This window comes from Pezoporus flaviventris, unplaced genomic scaffold (genome assembly GCF_033815535.1).
Source record: "Pezoporus flaviventris isolate CSIRO_AGI_PZ_B2104156 unplaced genomic scaffold, CSIRO_AGI_Pfla_v1 ptg000001l, whole genome shotgun sequence".
Lineage (NCBI taxonomy): Eukaryota > Metazoa > Chordata > Aves > Psittaciformes > Psittacidae > Pezoporus > Pezoporus flaviventris.
Window position 1 is genome coordinate 11734279 of NW_026892549.1, and position 14925 is coordinate 11749203.

The 14925-nt window shown below is 34.3% G+C and overlaps 1 protein-coding gene across 1 annotated transcript in view; it reads right to left on the reverse strand.

Moving 5' to 3' along the window:
- LRP1B (LDL receptor related protein 1B) overlaps nucleotides 1-14925 on the reverse strand; it is a 794792-nt gene that overhangs the window by 73665 nt on the left and 706202 nt on the right. Inside the window, exons 62-66 of the mRNA XM_061444942.1 lie at nucleotides 14096-14189; nucleotides 12388-12504; nucleotides 12101-12220; nucleotides 9282-9401; nucleotides 3250-3366 (exon numbers count right to left, since the gene is read on the reverse strand). Of these exons, the coding sequence (XP_061300926.1) occupies nucleotides 3250-3366; nucleotides 9282-9401; nucleotides 12101-12220; nucleotides 12388-12504; nucleotides 14096-14189 (568 nt within the window). The remainder of the gene's footprint in view (nucleotides 1-3249; nucleotides 3367-9281; nucleotides 9402-12100; nucleotides 12221-12387; nucleotides 12505-14095; nucleotides 14190-14925) is intronic.

A 14925-nucleotide genomic window follows, 5' to 3' on the forward strand; every position in this document is an offset into this window, starting at 1 on the left:
ATTCAGTCTGCATTATTAAGAAACGACTCATTTTTCTGATGTACTTGCCTGACAACCTTTTGTATATTCATGTATGCTATGAACAACGTATCATAATGCACAATGTAATGAATTTTGTCAAATGCTTTTGAAATTCTAATTTCGTTTCATTACACTTTATTACATAAGTGGCTTGACAGCCTATAAAGAATTTTATACATCTATTTCAAACAACGAAACAGTATTATGTATTTTCACAATGCTTCCAAGATTTGAAATTTTACAGTTGTGTCAGTAAATACCTACCGTATTTACTCTAAACAGCAGAATATATGGAATATTAACAAAAGTTAAGTGAATTATGCATTTGACAAGCAAAAGAAAATAAAAGTAAAATCAAAAAGTCATTCTAGAGTTCACCACTCTGGCCTTAAGTTTGATGCACCGGCTGTGTCTGCATACTCTCAACTCACTAATTCCATCCCTTGTAATTAACTACAGATGTCTTTTTCTCCAAGTCTAGAGAACAGCCAAGAACTGAATATATAACTTAATTATTGATGTGAAGAAAAAGATGGCAAGCTTAATATTTTTTTTAAAAAAGGAAACCAGGCAGATGATTGCTCCCTTGTTATCTTTTTTTTTTTTTTCTTTAATTCACTTTCTACTATGATAATCTGAACTTTAAGGAAGAAAATTATTAACAATGGGTGATAAATACATCCCATGTCACATACGACAGATTTCAGATAAGATGTGTGACACTTGTCCCTGCCCATGGCAGGGGGGTTGGAACTAGATGACTTAAGGTCCTTTTCAACCCTAACTATTCTATGATTCTATGATTCCATAAATTGTATTTTGGTATGATTTTTTTCTTCAAATTTTCAAAACATTTTCCAGTCATGTAGATTAACACTGCTGCAGCAAAATAACATGTCTATTTTACTTTTATGTAAGAATAAAAGAATATGAAATAACTTCTCAGTATTTTAATATATATGAAAATTGAAAGAATACTACTAGCACTAATAACAAATTATTGAGTAAAATCTCTCACAAAGTTAAGAAATCTTTTGTGTGTCAACCCTACCCCCGGGTGTATAACAATAAATGGTTCTGAGTGATTACTGAACCAGATGACATTTTCCCCTTTAGGTGACTTTCATGGGAAAACTACAGCACTATTGCTTGCAGTAACTCACATTTTCAAACATAAATAGTAATTAAAAGTCTCATGGTTTAAGTGAGTCAGTAACTCAGCATCACGCAGCCACTCGCTCACCTCCCCTCCTTCCCCACTTCTGGGTGGGATGGGGAAGAGAATCAAAAGAATGTAAACACCAGGGGTTGAGGTAGGAGCAGTCCAATAACTAAAACATAATATAAAACTACTACTACTACTACTAAATAAGGGAAATAACAAGGGGAGAGAATATAAAACTGAAAGGTGTAAGGAAAGAAACCCAACAATAAATGCAAGTGATGCACAATACAACTGCTTACCACTCACTGACCAATGCCCATCCTGACCCGAGCAGCAACTTGCCCCTCCTGGGTAACTTCTCCCATTTCCCCACTTTATTTATTGGGCATGACGTGCTGTGGTATGGAATACCCCTTTGGCTAGTTTGGCTCAGGTGTCCTGTCTCTGCTTCCTCGTGACTTCCCGTGCCCCTCCTCAGTGGCAGAGCATGAGACTGAAAAGTCCTTGATGGGAGTAAGCATTACTTTAGAAACTAAAACCACTGGTGTGTTATCAGCATTGTTCTCAGACTAAAGGTGAAAACACAGCCCTGCACCAGCTACTAAGAAGGAGAAAAATAAACTCTTGCAGCTGAACCCAGGACATGACTTTTCCTCACTGGCAGAGCATGAGAGATTGATCAGGGTAAAGGCTGAGTAAGCAACAACTAAAACATCAGTATTTTATCAGCACCGTTCGCAGACTAAAGCCAGATCTCAACCCTACACCAGCTACTAGGAAGGAAAAATAACTGTTACAGCTGAAACTAGGAGAAAAAGGCAGACAAATCCACTTTAACATTTCAAGCAGAAAAAGCTAGTCTTCAGACATCTTGTATTTATAGATACTGTATCAAAAATTGGAGAAAGGGACAAACAGCACATACTCAGCATTAGAATGCCTAATTTATTATGATTTCTCGGTCATTACCTCCGAGACACTAAATACAGATTCATGATATACAATCAGGAATATACATTCAAGATTATCTACACAAGAAGATATTAATTTATTGTATTTCTAAGTACAAAAGAAATAAAGAACAGAAATTATTAACTGAAGAGAAGACACTTGAGAAGTATTTTTAAAATTTCTCTCGAAATATTTTATAAAGGCAACAATCATGAGATAAAACCATGAAGAATTTGCCATTTCTTCCTGAGAAGCAGATCTAAATTAAATCACTGAAAGTGGTATTATAGAGATTTATTAGGCATTCGGGTGCTTCATTGTTAGGAGAGGACTAGGCTAACAGAGGTACACTGAGTAACAACTATTTCTTAATGCAATTAAGTATTATAGAAATGAATGTCTCATGATACAAAACAAGGCAAACCATCTCAGAAATATAATGAATGTAGGCCAAGGGGTAATGGCTTTAAACTGAAAGAGAGTAGATTTAGATTAGATACAAGGAAGGAATTCTTCACTGTGAGGGTGGTGAGGCACTGGCACAGACTGCCCAGAGAAGCTGTGGCTGCCCCAGCCCTAGAAGCGTTCAAGGCCAGGTTGGAAGGGGCTTTGAGCAACCTGGTTTAGTGGAAGCTGTCCCTGTCTGTGGCAGGGGCATTGGAACTAAATGATTGTTAAGGTCCCTTCCAATCCAAACCATCCTATGAATCTATGAATGTAAAGGGCAAACAGAGTTTGATAAAACTTTATGGTTAACAAACATTTATCACTTTATCACTGAGCAGTTTTTTATGATTCTTATCCAGAGATCAGAAATGTGATGCATAACTTACTGACAAAAGTAAACTACTTGTAATACTTACTTTGAATTCATTAGATTATTGAAAAATCTTAGGTCAGGTGTTTTTCACAGCTAATACAGACTTATAGCTCTTTATAAGAATGAATAAAATTGGAGAATTTCAGCAATGGACATTCTCTATTCTGGTCAACTGGTTTTCAACAGATGAGATGACATATCAACACATACAAGTGCAGTTTATCAAAACTGAAAAGCTTCCTCTAAACTGACTCCACTCCTTACAACATGCACTTTGGTAAAAGGTACTTACTACAGTTTTCTTCATCAGAATTATCACCACAATCATTTTGGCTGTCACATCTCCAGTGATCTGGAATACAGTTGTTATTTTTGCACTGGAATTCATGAGGCCCACAAGTTTTTTTATCTGCAATTAAAATGAATATTATTTACATTACTGAGGACAAAGAATCAAATTGGAAAGACTGCTACTAAAGTGTGACATGACAATATTGCTAAACACACTTAAGAAGGAGCAACCATTATCCTTGAAATGTTACTTGCAGAAATAATTTACTTTGCATACCACATGCAATAAATAGAATTAAGATTCTATTTATTCATTCACATCAAAAGAGATAACACTTATAAATTTGATGATAAAATTAAACTATGGACTGTATATACACTGTCATTTTAAGTAAAAAATTAAGAAGTGATCTCAAATTATTTTGGAGAGGGTATTATTTCACTGAAACTTAAAAATTGCATTGACTTTTTCTTGGATTTATCTGTAAGACTGTTTTACAAAGGATCAGATCACATTAAACCACAAGAATATTTATTGCAATATATACAAAATATTATTTCTAGAATGTTATGTTTAAAACTAATCATACCTGACAGAAAACTTTGTATTTGATTTATATTTTCACCTTCTGATGTCTTGGATGGTAAGTCTATTTGTACAAAGTAAAACATTATAAAGCATATAAAGCTGAACAGATTAATTTTCACAATGCAGTCAATTTTCAGTTAGCTTTCCTCTTTATAGAGTAGCATTGTAGCAAAGCCTCTTGGAGATGCATGAACATCCTGACCTCCTCCAGTAGGAAGGAGCTGCCTCTGTGTTTTATTTACATTATCTCTTGAGTAATTCGTTCAGGTTCTAAGGACTGAGATGAGATTAAGTAAATTAAAAAGTTATCAGTGACATTTTCTTTGAAGAAAAAAAGAAAGCTTGCTTTGTAAAAGCCTCAATGACATATTTAAAATTATGTGTCACTGTGATGAAATTGCAATAGAAAGTTTTTAAATTTCTGTTAGGCTATTTCATGTCATTTTGTTATCATGAGAACTCAATGAGCTCTAATGACTGACAGAATGAAGCAGGAATGAAACACTAGCTTAAATCAACCTGCATTCTCAGCCTGTGAAATGGAAAGGACCACAAACTACAGGTATTAGATTTGTTACTATGGCCCAAACTGCTGCTTACTGTGCTTTGTTTTAGGTGTGGTTCTAAAACTAGTGTTAAAACTACATTTGAATATCAAGAAGATGGAAGTGAATGGTGTTGCAGCTCAGTTGTGTGCACTCAAAAATTTGGTCATTATAATAATGCTTTTTGCATTTATTCCTTATTTGCTGCCAATACTGTAAGTAGTTTTCTCCCACAGTACTTTTTTCCTATGATGCTTCTTAAGATGACAGCCTAACATTTCAGTCATGACATTTCAAATACTCCCATTGGTAAGAATTTATAAAAATATCTAACATTACAAAACATGAAAAAAGACAAGACACTGGTAATTTTTTCCGTAGCTTTGTAAAAGATCAAGTTTCAAACCAGAAATCCATCCTACAGTGATTAAAGTACTTCTAGTAAAGTCTACAATTTCTCATAAACGTATCTGCCCACAAAATGAATCCTACATCTAATCAGTAATACACAGAAGCCAGTGATGGATTCTTCTGAATGAAGGATTCCTTTATTTTAACTACCTGCTAGGATGAAGAGAACATGAAGTATATGTTTTCGTATTCTTCATGAAGTATTATCTAGTCTCAAGGATGCATTTTTGAGCATTGCATCTTTACATTTGTGAAGAAAGGTTGGATTTTATTTATTTATTTATTAGTTCATCCAAGTGCAGTCTAAACTTATGATTACCACTTTAACATTCACCTTTCTTTTTTTTTTACTCTATTTTTACCAAACACCAAGAAATATTTACATTTTTTCTATACAAAATATTTTGCATGTCTGTAAGGGTCTCTCTTCATTTTATAAATCTGAAAGCTTCTTTTGGGTTGACTGAACTCTCATAACAGCATACACTTGACAATGCCTTACGAACTAGATTTGCTTCTCTTTTATTTCCTTCTTTACATTAATGAGAGTCAAGGAAAAAACTAGAGTACTGGAACCAAGATATAACAAAGCTGAAGATTCGGGAACTTGTATAACAAATATCTAATCTTTGAGAAAGACCCATTTAATCAGCTCAAAGGAACTAAAGCAAGAATTATTATTTTTTTTTTTTTTTGAATTGTGGAACCCTGAAAAGCATGCACAGGCTCAGACACATTTTCATTGCTGTCAATACTAAACTGCTTTCCATTTTTCTTAAAATGAGACTACCTTAAAACATGAAAGTTCAGATAAGAATGGTACAAAGGCAAAGAATTTATGTACTGATAACTAAATTTTCATATTTCTATCATCTCCAAACTGTTATTAAGAGATTCATTGATCTACTGGAATAGACAAAGGCCCCTTCTCAGAAATTTGTGTTACTGCCTGAGGCAGCTGTTGAGTGGTTGGGGTTTGTCTTCCCTGCATACTGAACTGGGAATGTACTTTAGATAGTACAATCAAGATTCTGACTGACAATGAGGAAAATGGGATGAAGGCTTAAAATGGAAAACAAAACAAACCCCCAAAATTATATATGGATCCTAAAAGCATTTCCATTCAAGCATCAACTGCCATGAATTAAAACATTATTTTGTCATTAATTGCACTGCACTACTGTTTGGGGATTTTGATTCCATACACATGCACATTTGTGCATTTGTCTGTGTGTGTGCCTGAGAAGGATTAAATTCAAAATGAGAAGAAACTCACTTTTGATCAAGGATCAGCTACCTGTTCTAGCACTCGGCAGATTGTCATTGATGCCTGATACAGGAAATTATAGGTCTGCTGAGGAAAGTTTAAGTTTATACAGCATCCTTCATCACTAGAAAAAAACCTGCTTTGGCTCTTTAGCTTAGAAATAAAATTATTTTTTAAAAATGTGAGGAAGCAGGATGCAGTCATACTAATGTTGAAAATTATGCTAATAAAGACCTGAAATACATATAACTTTTAAAGCAGATTATAGTCACTTTCTATGACCACACACAGCTTTCTTCAGATTCTGACTCAAACAGGGACTTTTCTGATGTAAACTATTAAAAGTTGTGAGTGAAGAATACCATAATATAACAGCTTCTCTTAATTACCTAGACAGAAAGCATGAATTAACTCTACCTACTGTTCTTTGAAAACCACCCTACACTAATTAATAAACATACATTTCCTAATTCTATTACAGGTGTCTGAGTTGGAAAGTAACCACAGAAGACTAAATACATTCAGATTACTTCTAACAAATTTACTCAATATAGTATCTCCAATAACATACAGCGCCAGATGTTGACTAAGCAAAGTACATGTGACTATGTAGCACTGAAGCACAGAAGATTATCCTTTACACAAGTTTTGCATTGTAAGCATTTTAGAAATTAAGTAGAGATGATACCTAGTACTACATCAACATATGCAGATCTTTATTACATGTAGATCTTTATTATACTCAGCTTGCAGCTTCAGAATTTAATTAGATCAAAATTGTTCATAAAAATAGCCATCTGAAAAAAACCCAAAACAATGCTGAAGTCCAAACAGTGTTGAAATTACTGCTACCATTAGGTCATTTAAACAAATACTAAAATTATGGGAAAGTTTAAAATGTGATTAAACACACCCTGTTCTTCTGAAGATATGTGTACGTAACTATGTTAGGCAAAGAGATTGTGAATTTGGATAAATTGTTCTATCTCCTACCAATACAAAAAATAAAAGCATTGTATGCAGCTAGCAGATTTGAAATAAAAAATTAGGTGTATTTTCAGGGCAGTGTATAATTAAGCTGCAGAACTCCTTGTTGAAGCATGCTGTAAAACTTTACAAATGTTAAGAGAGACTGAAATCCATCAGGGGTACTTGTACACAGGGCTATATTTGACTCACAATATCCAGATTCTCAGATTGCTAGAGGGTGGAATAGTATGTCAGGGAAGTTTAAGTACAAGCCTGCATGGCTCACATATTCTTCCCTAGATACTAGCTTTCAGTCACTGCCAGAGACAGAACAAAAGGCAAGATAAACCTTACATATGAACCGGCAAAAACTAGTTGCATATATTGTGATTGAATAAGTCTGTTTAACATGGGATTGCATGCACTGCACCTCTATACCATTTTACTGTTTGCGTAGTTTGGAAGTCATTCTTTCTATTGGCTGAAAGGATGAATAACAGTGAACTATCTATTATAAATACAATTTTTCCTCTTCAGCATTAGGTTTGTTTTTTCTAATTATTTGCTTTTAAACTTTGTGTCTTGATGATATTATTAGCTGAATTATTTTAAGACCCTTTGTGCTGTATCAGTTGGGCTTGCATGGGTTGCTCAAAATACAAATTCACAGTTTGGAAGCTTGGAATGCTGTCCAAATCAGAAGAAAAAAACATGCTGGGCATCAAGGTGATGGGAGACAGCACAGGAGAAAGCACCTATGAAGTAGATCAGAAGGTGAATAGTGCAAGGCTGGTTCTGTAATAGCCAAGAAGGGGATATAAAGTGTATCTATGGCAAACGTTCATCTCTCTTGCACATACTGTTTTCTCAAGCCAAATGATTTCCTGGATTGCAACTTCTCTCCAGTCGATATGATTAACTAGTTTCCCCTTCTTGACAATTCAAATGATGGTTTTCTGATTTTCAGTGTTGTGGAAGAGTTCAGTTTCCTAGGCATATTTACCAGCTCCAACATTTTCATATATGTGCTCGTGTCAATTGCTTGAAACATATCCATGAAAATTTGGTGCTCTCAGCACTTTATTCTTACAGCCTGAGTTTTTCTGCACTTGGTGAGTATGTGTCTTGCACTGACATCCATGTTCAGTGATTTTCCCAACAACATTGATCCACTTACTCCAAATGATTATCTGTAATCCATTTCCCACGTGGATATTTATTATTTTATTTACTGCAAAAGTTGACTCAGTACTTTCCAAAAACACAAGTAATGAATGACTGAGAACAGCTACTACTACTATATAGTGTAATACCTTTCTCTTTTCCAAGTGACGATAAACAGCATACTAGGTGTATACAATAAAATATTATGTACAGCTTTGTGAGTAGCCTTAGTAATTTCAGTCGTTTCTGCAGAAATATAATCGACTCACCTGTTCTGTCAATGAGAAGCATACTAAAAACTGTAGAGTTATACTTGTGATCCAATAAAGAATCTTCAAAAGAGCAATGAATGAAATTCTTGCATTCAAAGCTAGTACTTATGTTCTAAAAAATCTGTGCCAGTGGGGTAGAACACTGTGGTTCTGAATATTGTGCAAAATCTGATCGACATTAGGGCTTGGCTTGGTAATGGTGCAGTTCTGTCCTTGATCTTCTCTGCAGAGAATCCGCCTCCTCAAACTATCAAATTTAATTACAGAAGTTTCATACCAGTTTCATTGGCGGTTCTTGGAGAATTCTTATGGGGATGCCAAGTTTGTGGGGTGGTGTGTTAGGGCATGTAACTACCTAGAGCTCACAGGGAGAAGCAGAAGTTGGTCATATCAAGTTGGAATCTGCTCTGGACCCTTCTGCACAGCTAGTCTTAAATAACACCATTTGCAAATTACAACTTTTTTCACTATTTATGAACTCCAGCAGCAACAAATTATGCAGAATAAATTGACAGTAGCTGAATAATACTGTGAGAAAAATCAAGAATGTCATCATATTCTAAATGAGATACTCATTTACAGCTCCTGCCAATAACATAACAGTATAATATGAAGTTTGATGAGACTATATGAGACTACTTACATAAAGTTTTTCATTCAACAAGAACTGCATGAGCCAGACAGAGCTATCATATCAGATAGGTATTACCATACATTGAAAGAGGACATATTGAGGGGGTTGATTATATCCTTTTGTTAAGTTTTTTCAAAAATGCCAATCTACAGCAATGCATTCTAAACAACTGGCGTACTCACCACAATTAGCTTCATCTGATCCATCGGCGCAGTCTGGGTCTTCATCACATACCCACAACTTAGAAATGCAGTGTTTTGTTGTTTTGCACTGGAAATGGTCAGGAGAACAACTGTTTTCAGCTGTAAATAAAAGGATCCCAAATTAAAAATAGAAATTTCTGCTAATAGAAAAAAAATACTTGTTTTAAAGAAAAAAATATTAAGGATTCAAAATTCAGATACTGAATATCTCTAGCATCACTTAGGTAACATCTGTGAGAAAACAGCATTCAGGTTTATATTGTTTATAATTGTTTATAATTTTCTCTTTTTTTAATGCATTATATTGTACATTACAGTAATGTCAAATGAATCTAATAAACAAAGTGGCTGTTGTGACTTTTTTTCAACAAACCACTTAAGTAAAAAGCAGGCAGGCTTTCTTTTTTTTTTTTTTCCTAACTTCCTAAAACACCAGTTATCAATTTTGAAAGTCAGTTTGGCAGAAAATGCTTTGGACAAATCCTAGAGCAAGTTAAAGATGCAAAGATGCAGCTAACATTCATCTTATTCTTTCAGGATGCTCCAAGTTAAAGCTTTAACTGCATTAAACAGACACTTGGCAACAAAAAAGATCCTCAGTTCTCTCAACTGCCTCCCTCACAAGATTATATGTGGGATCTTACTGTTTCTTAAACTCTCACAACTGAAAGTATAGAGGCAAGATGAATATAGGACATGCATCTGGACTAGACTGTGATCAAGCTATTTGTGGTCAAATGCATAAGGATTTCTTTAGAGATATAGGTACTAAAACCTTGCATAGGTACTAAAACCTTGAAATGTTTCTAAGCTGAAATGTATTTATGTGGAAAACATTATGATCTATACTCTAATAATGTTTTCCCACATGAATGTCCCACTTTTACCAAGGGAACTCCATGAAGTTTTTAACAAACTTTTCTATCCTGATGTTTTGAAGTGATTTGCTTCTTGGTACTATCACTCTTGTTTCTTGTGTTTGGCAAGATGAAAAAATTCTACACTTGTTAGAAGTCATTTTATTATTTCATTAAGTAAGTGCCACGTTTCCATACATAAATTTACAGTGCTGGAATTAAACAGCATTATAGACTTGGCGATGCTGCTAACTACACTTATTAAAAAATTATACTGATTTTCAGCTAGGACACCTCACAAGGGGATTTCAAAGTGCTTTACAGGGAAGACCAGCATAATTACCTCAATTTCACATATGGAAAGCCTTAAGTACAAAATGTAACTTTTTGAAGGTCACTTGATATATAAAATCAGTGGTACGTCTGAAAAAAAAGAAGGTCTGTATCTTACGAATCCTAATCCAGTGAAATTAGAATAAAATAGATAATCTCCTCTGTTATCTGTCTTGTGACAGGAGCCCAAGTCAATATGAACTTTTTGGCAGACTTAACTTAAAACCTCTCCTTTTCACAATCTCCTCAAAGGCATCTGAAGAGTTTTCAAAAACCACAGGTGAGGTTATATTAAAATATAAACTAGCACACTTAACTTTCTTAAAAGAGAAGCTAATAAAGTCTAGGTAAAGCAGAACAGAAACAAAAAATTAACCTCCACCACTCCCCACCATGTCTTTGCAGGTGGGTTGACGGCTGAGTTCCAGACAATTAAAAAGCTTCATTTATGTCACAGCAGACTCTCCTACCCCCAGTAATCTCTAGGAAGTTTTCAACTCCATCACCACTGATCCTGACCCCATTCCCCCACCACAGTCCCTAAGTACTGCTATGCTGTAGACTCTACTACTCTGATTTCATTTGTCAGCTACACCTCAAGCTTTTGGGAACCTTCCATGTCATGTGCAGTTCTTTATAACAAAAAAAGGCAGTCTCCCTTATCTTTCACAGAGTTTTTTTGACCCCACTTAAAGTACTTAAAGAAACATTGCATGCAAACTAGCATTTGATACTGTCTAAGGCTATAGTTCTGCCAAGATGTTTAGAAGATGGCCATTAAACATGACCATCAACAAAGGTTTTGTGTCCTCAGCAATCGCTTTAAGAAGTCCGTGTTCTTTGCAGAAATGCAGCATATACAAACCTTGAGAAAGATAATTCAGAAAACAGGAATAATAACAGGAATAACCACATCAGATCAGCAGATCTGAATTACTGAGCGAATGACAGAGATGTATTTCAAGACAGCACCATCATTCTTATTATAAAAATTATCAAAGCCACAAGCAACTCAATAAATTTCCATTCTAAATCTGAAAATATTTTCTCTACTTACATCTAAGAAATAAGGAATGAAAATGAATTTATTAGAAAATGTATTAACAGCTAAGTAAATGGAAATCAAGCTATATTGGCAAATTAATGTAGAAGACCCCAGAAGAGAGGGATACAAAAGCTGGAAAATTCCATCGAAGGATTTAAAAGCAGCTATGGATCTACATCTTTTCCCAAAAAAGACACATAAAAATATCTTCCATTCAAATATGTTGCTGCAAGGCATGGCAGATGAAAGCCTCAAGAAGATGAGTCATTTGTGAGTTGGTTAACAGTAAAATGGATGTTTCAGCCTAAGTCAGAAACCCAATTAAATGCTTGAAATTAACTGTTTATACACCCCTCTTCTTTGCAATGACTTTAAAAAGTGAAGTTAATACATGACATTTTAGTTTGTTCTCTTCTATATGAAGCACTGTACATCTGTCCATCTGTAAATTAACTGGTTTGGATAGTTTTTTTTATATGTAGGACATTTACAGTATTCTACTTCAGTTTCTTGTTTAAAACCAGCTACAGTTATCAGCACAAAGTTCTCTAAACATTACTTACGACAGTCTCTTTCATCTTCTTCATCACCACAGTCATTCTGTCCATTGCATCTCAGATTTATTGGAATACACTTCTGATTCTTTGTGCACTTGAATTGACCTGACAGACACACATGTGTCTCTGAAAGTTAAAAGAATAAGAGTGTCAAGTTAAAAAAAGTTAAAGATTAAAAGATTTAAAAATTTAAAAGTAAAAAAAAAAAAAGCAGTTTCTTGACAGAATTTAAAGGGTGGTATTTTAATCTGTTTACCATTTTTCTGAAGTCTACAATGTCTATAATCACCTACCACAGTTCAGTTCATCAGAATTGTCCCCACAATCATTCTCTCCATCGCAGATGAAGGCTGGAAGAGCACAAAGCCCAGTGCCACACTGAAAACGTCCTGGCTGACATCTGAATTCAGCTAAGAAAAACAATAACATGAATACTACCAAAGGAATGGTTAAAGTATCAACAGTGTTGTTCTTCCCCTATGGACTAATCAAAAGAATTTATAAACTTTTGTATTTGATTCTATAATCTCAATCTAAGTAGATATTAGTAACTGAATGTACATATACTATTGCAAAATTCATTTAAAAGTCTGAGATGTTAAATTTGCATAACTATATTTATACCTTACTAATGATACAGAGTACAACCCTCTCCAGGGTGAGGCTTACTATTAGCGCAACAGAGACTTGCAATTTAGGATCCAAACACTTGAGTTCAAGTCTGCGTTTAAGAAACCCACTATCCCACTGTATTTATCCCACTGTTTTTTAACACTGCTCCTTCTCACAGCCACTGCTATTTGAGCAAATGAGCAATTATGCACCTCTATGCTAATATAATATATAAACATCGTGTAGCTAAAAATATAATTTTATTTAGAGTGTTTACATATGTTAAAGCTTGCTTCAAAGACCTCTGCAGCAGAAAAAGAGAACTAATTATTAAATTGTAAAAATGCAGATGAAAGATTTCAAAGCAAAAAAAAAAATCAATCAAATTAACTGTTACTTAACTGGAAGATTGTACAACACATTGTAGAGCAGTTTATGCATATCAGCTTAAGGGAAGAATCTTTTATGTAATTAATATTATAGTATTAAAGTAGTCAGGGACTGGGACTGAAAATTAGCATCATCAACAGATATTACCGTTACACTAGAAAGGTACTTTTCTAAGAAAACCTGCACTCAGTTACCATTACAGCAATCATCCTTTAGGATGCTAACAATACAACTACAATTGACTTCCAATTGTCTACAATTCAATGGGAAAATACTAAAATAACCTACCTATTTGGACTATGTGTGGGTCTCGAGAAATATCCTGTATCTGCACCACCTTCAGGTTAGTGTGTCCAAGTTACATAGGACGCATAAAAAATGTTCATCACATAAAACTGTTCATACTGGAGGGGTGTGATTTAACTCTCCAAACTTTTCTTTGGCAATATTTATATAACTAAAATATTTATATAAAACATACTGTGCAAAACACAAAAATGCTTAGTAGGAACCATATGGAAAACACTGTTGTTCAGAAAACTGCTCTAAATAAGAATGCGTAGCTAAACTTGTATAATTGCAATGAAACGTAAGCAAGTGAGATTAGAATTCCACATTCCTATTGCATACAAAAATAAACCTGGCAGAATTTTGTATTTATATATATAAAATAAGCAACCTCATAACAGAGCTTTGAAATAAAGATCTTTAGCAAAAGCATAAATGGGATAAAGTACAGGTTAAAAACATGAAAAAAATGTTCTTAGGATTTTCCAAAGACCTTAAAAGACCCTTAGTAGAGATGAGTTAATGAAAATCTTTTACAGTCTGAAAAACAACAGCCTGTACCCTTGGTAAATCTGATGGAGACCAAGAACAGAAATCAGCAGTGCAAACAAAAGCATAAAAAAATTTCATTTTCCTAACATCTATAAAGCATTACATTTTAGACTTTGACCATACTGACAAAATGGGGTTCCAAATTCTGAATGCACTTACGGCATTCCTCTGGCTCATCAGAGCCATCTCCACAGTCATCCACAGTGTCACATTTCCACCAAAATGGAATGCATTTGTCAGTTTTGCAACGGAACTGTAAAAGGAAGGAAAAAAGGAAGAAAAGCTTCAATATGAATAGTTATTTATTTATTTATTTATTATTAAACAGAAAGTTTATGAAAGAGAAGACTGACTGATTAAGTCATTGTTCCGTTAATCAACTCTGGATGTTAACCTTATAGAACTTTTTTAAAAAATATTCTTTTCTTTCTTTTTTTTTTTTAGATGTTTTTCATTGAGAATTCCATGGATACAAATCGTCATTTCACTGACATCGCTATACTGACTTACAGTGCCCCTGATATAAACCACTCATTGGATTTTGCTGCATTCTATGATTTGATTCTTTAAGATATTATTCAAAGCAACCACTTCAATTCTTAAACAGTCTTTGTAGGCTCTTGAAGCAGATTTGATATCATTTTCCAGATACACCAAAAAGCCCACACTTAACAGCAAAGGGCCTTAATGTGCAGTGCTGTATACAGTATAGCTAATATTTTTTGAATTAAATGAGAAAATCAGAAGCTAGGCCTTCCAGTGTTTCAAAAGAAAAACCCTTTGTAAGACCTTGGCAGTTCCTTTACTCTGAACTCAGGCAACACTGTACCTTTGTTCTGACTGAAAGAGGAATGCAAATCAAAAAAAGGACTAGAAATTACTTAATGCAATCTTTTAGGGCTAAACCTAAAATCAGAGTTCATTATGTTGCTAATGCAAGGGAGAAAAATGCTGGACAGATTATTAGCACCTTTTAAGAAATGTTGTGT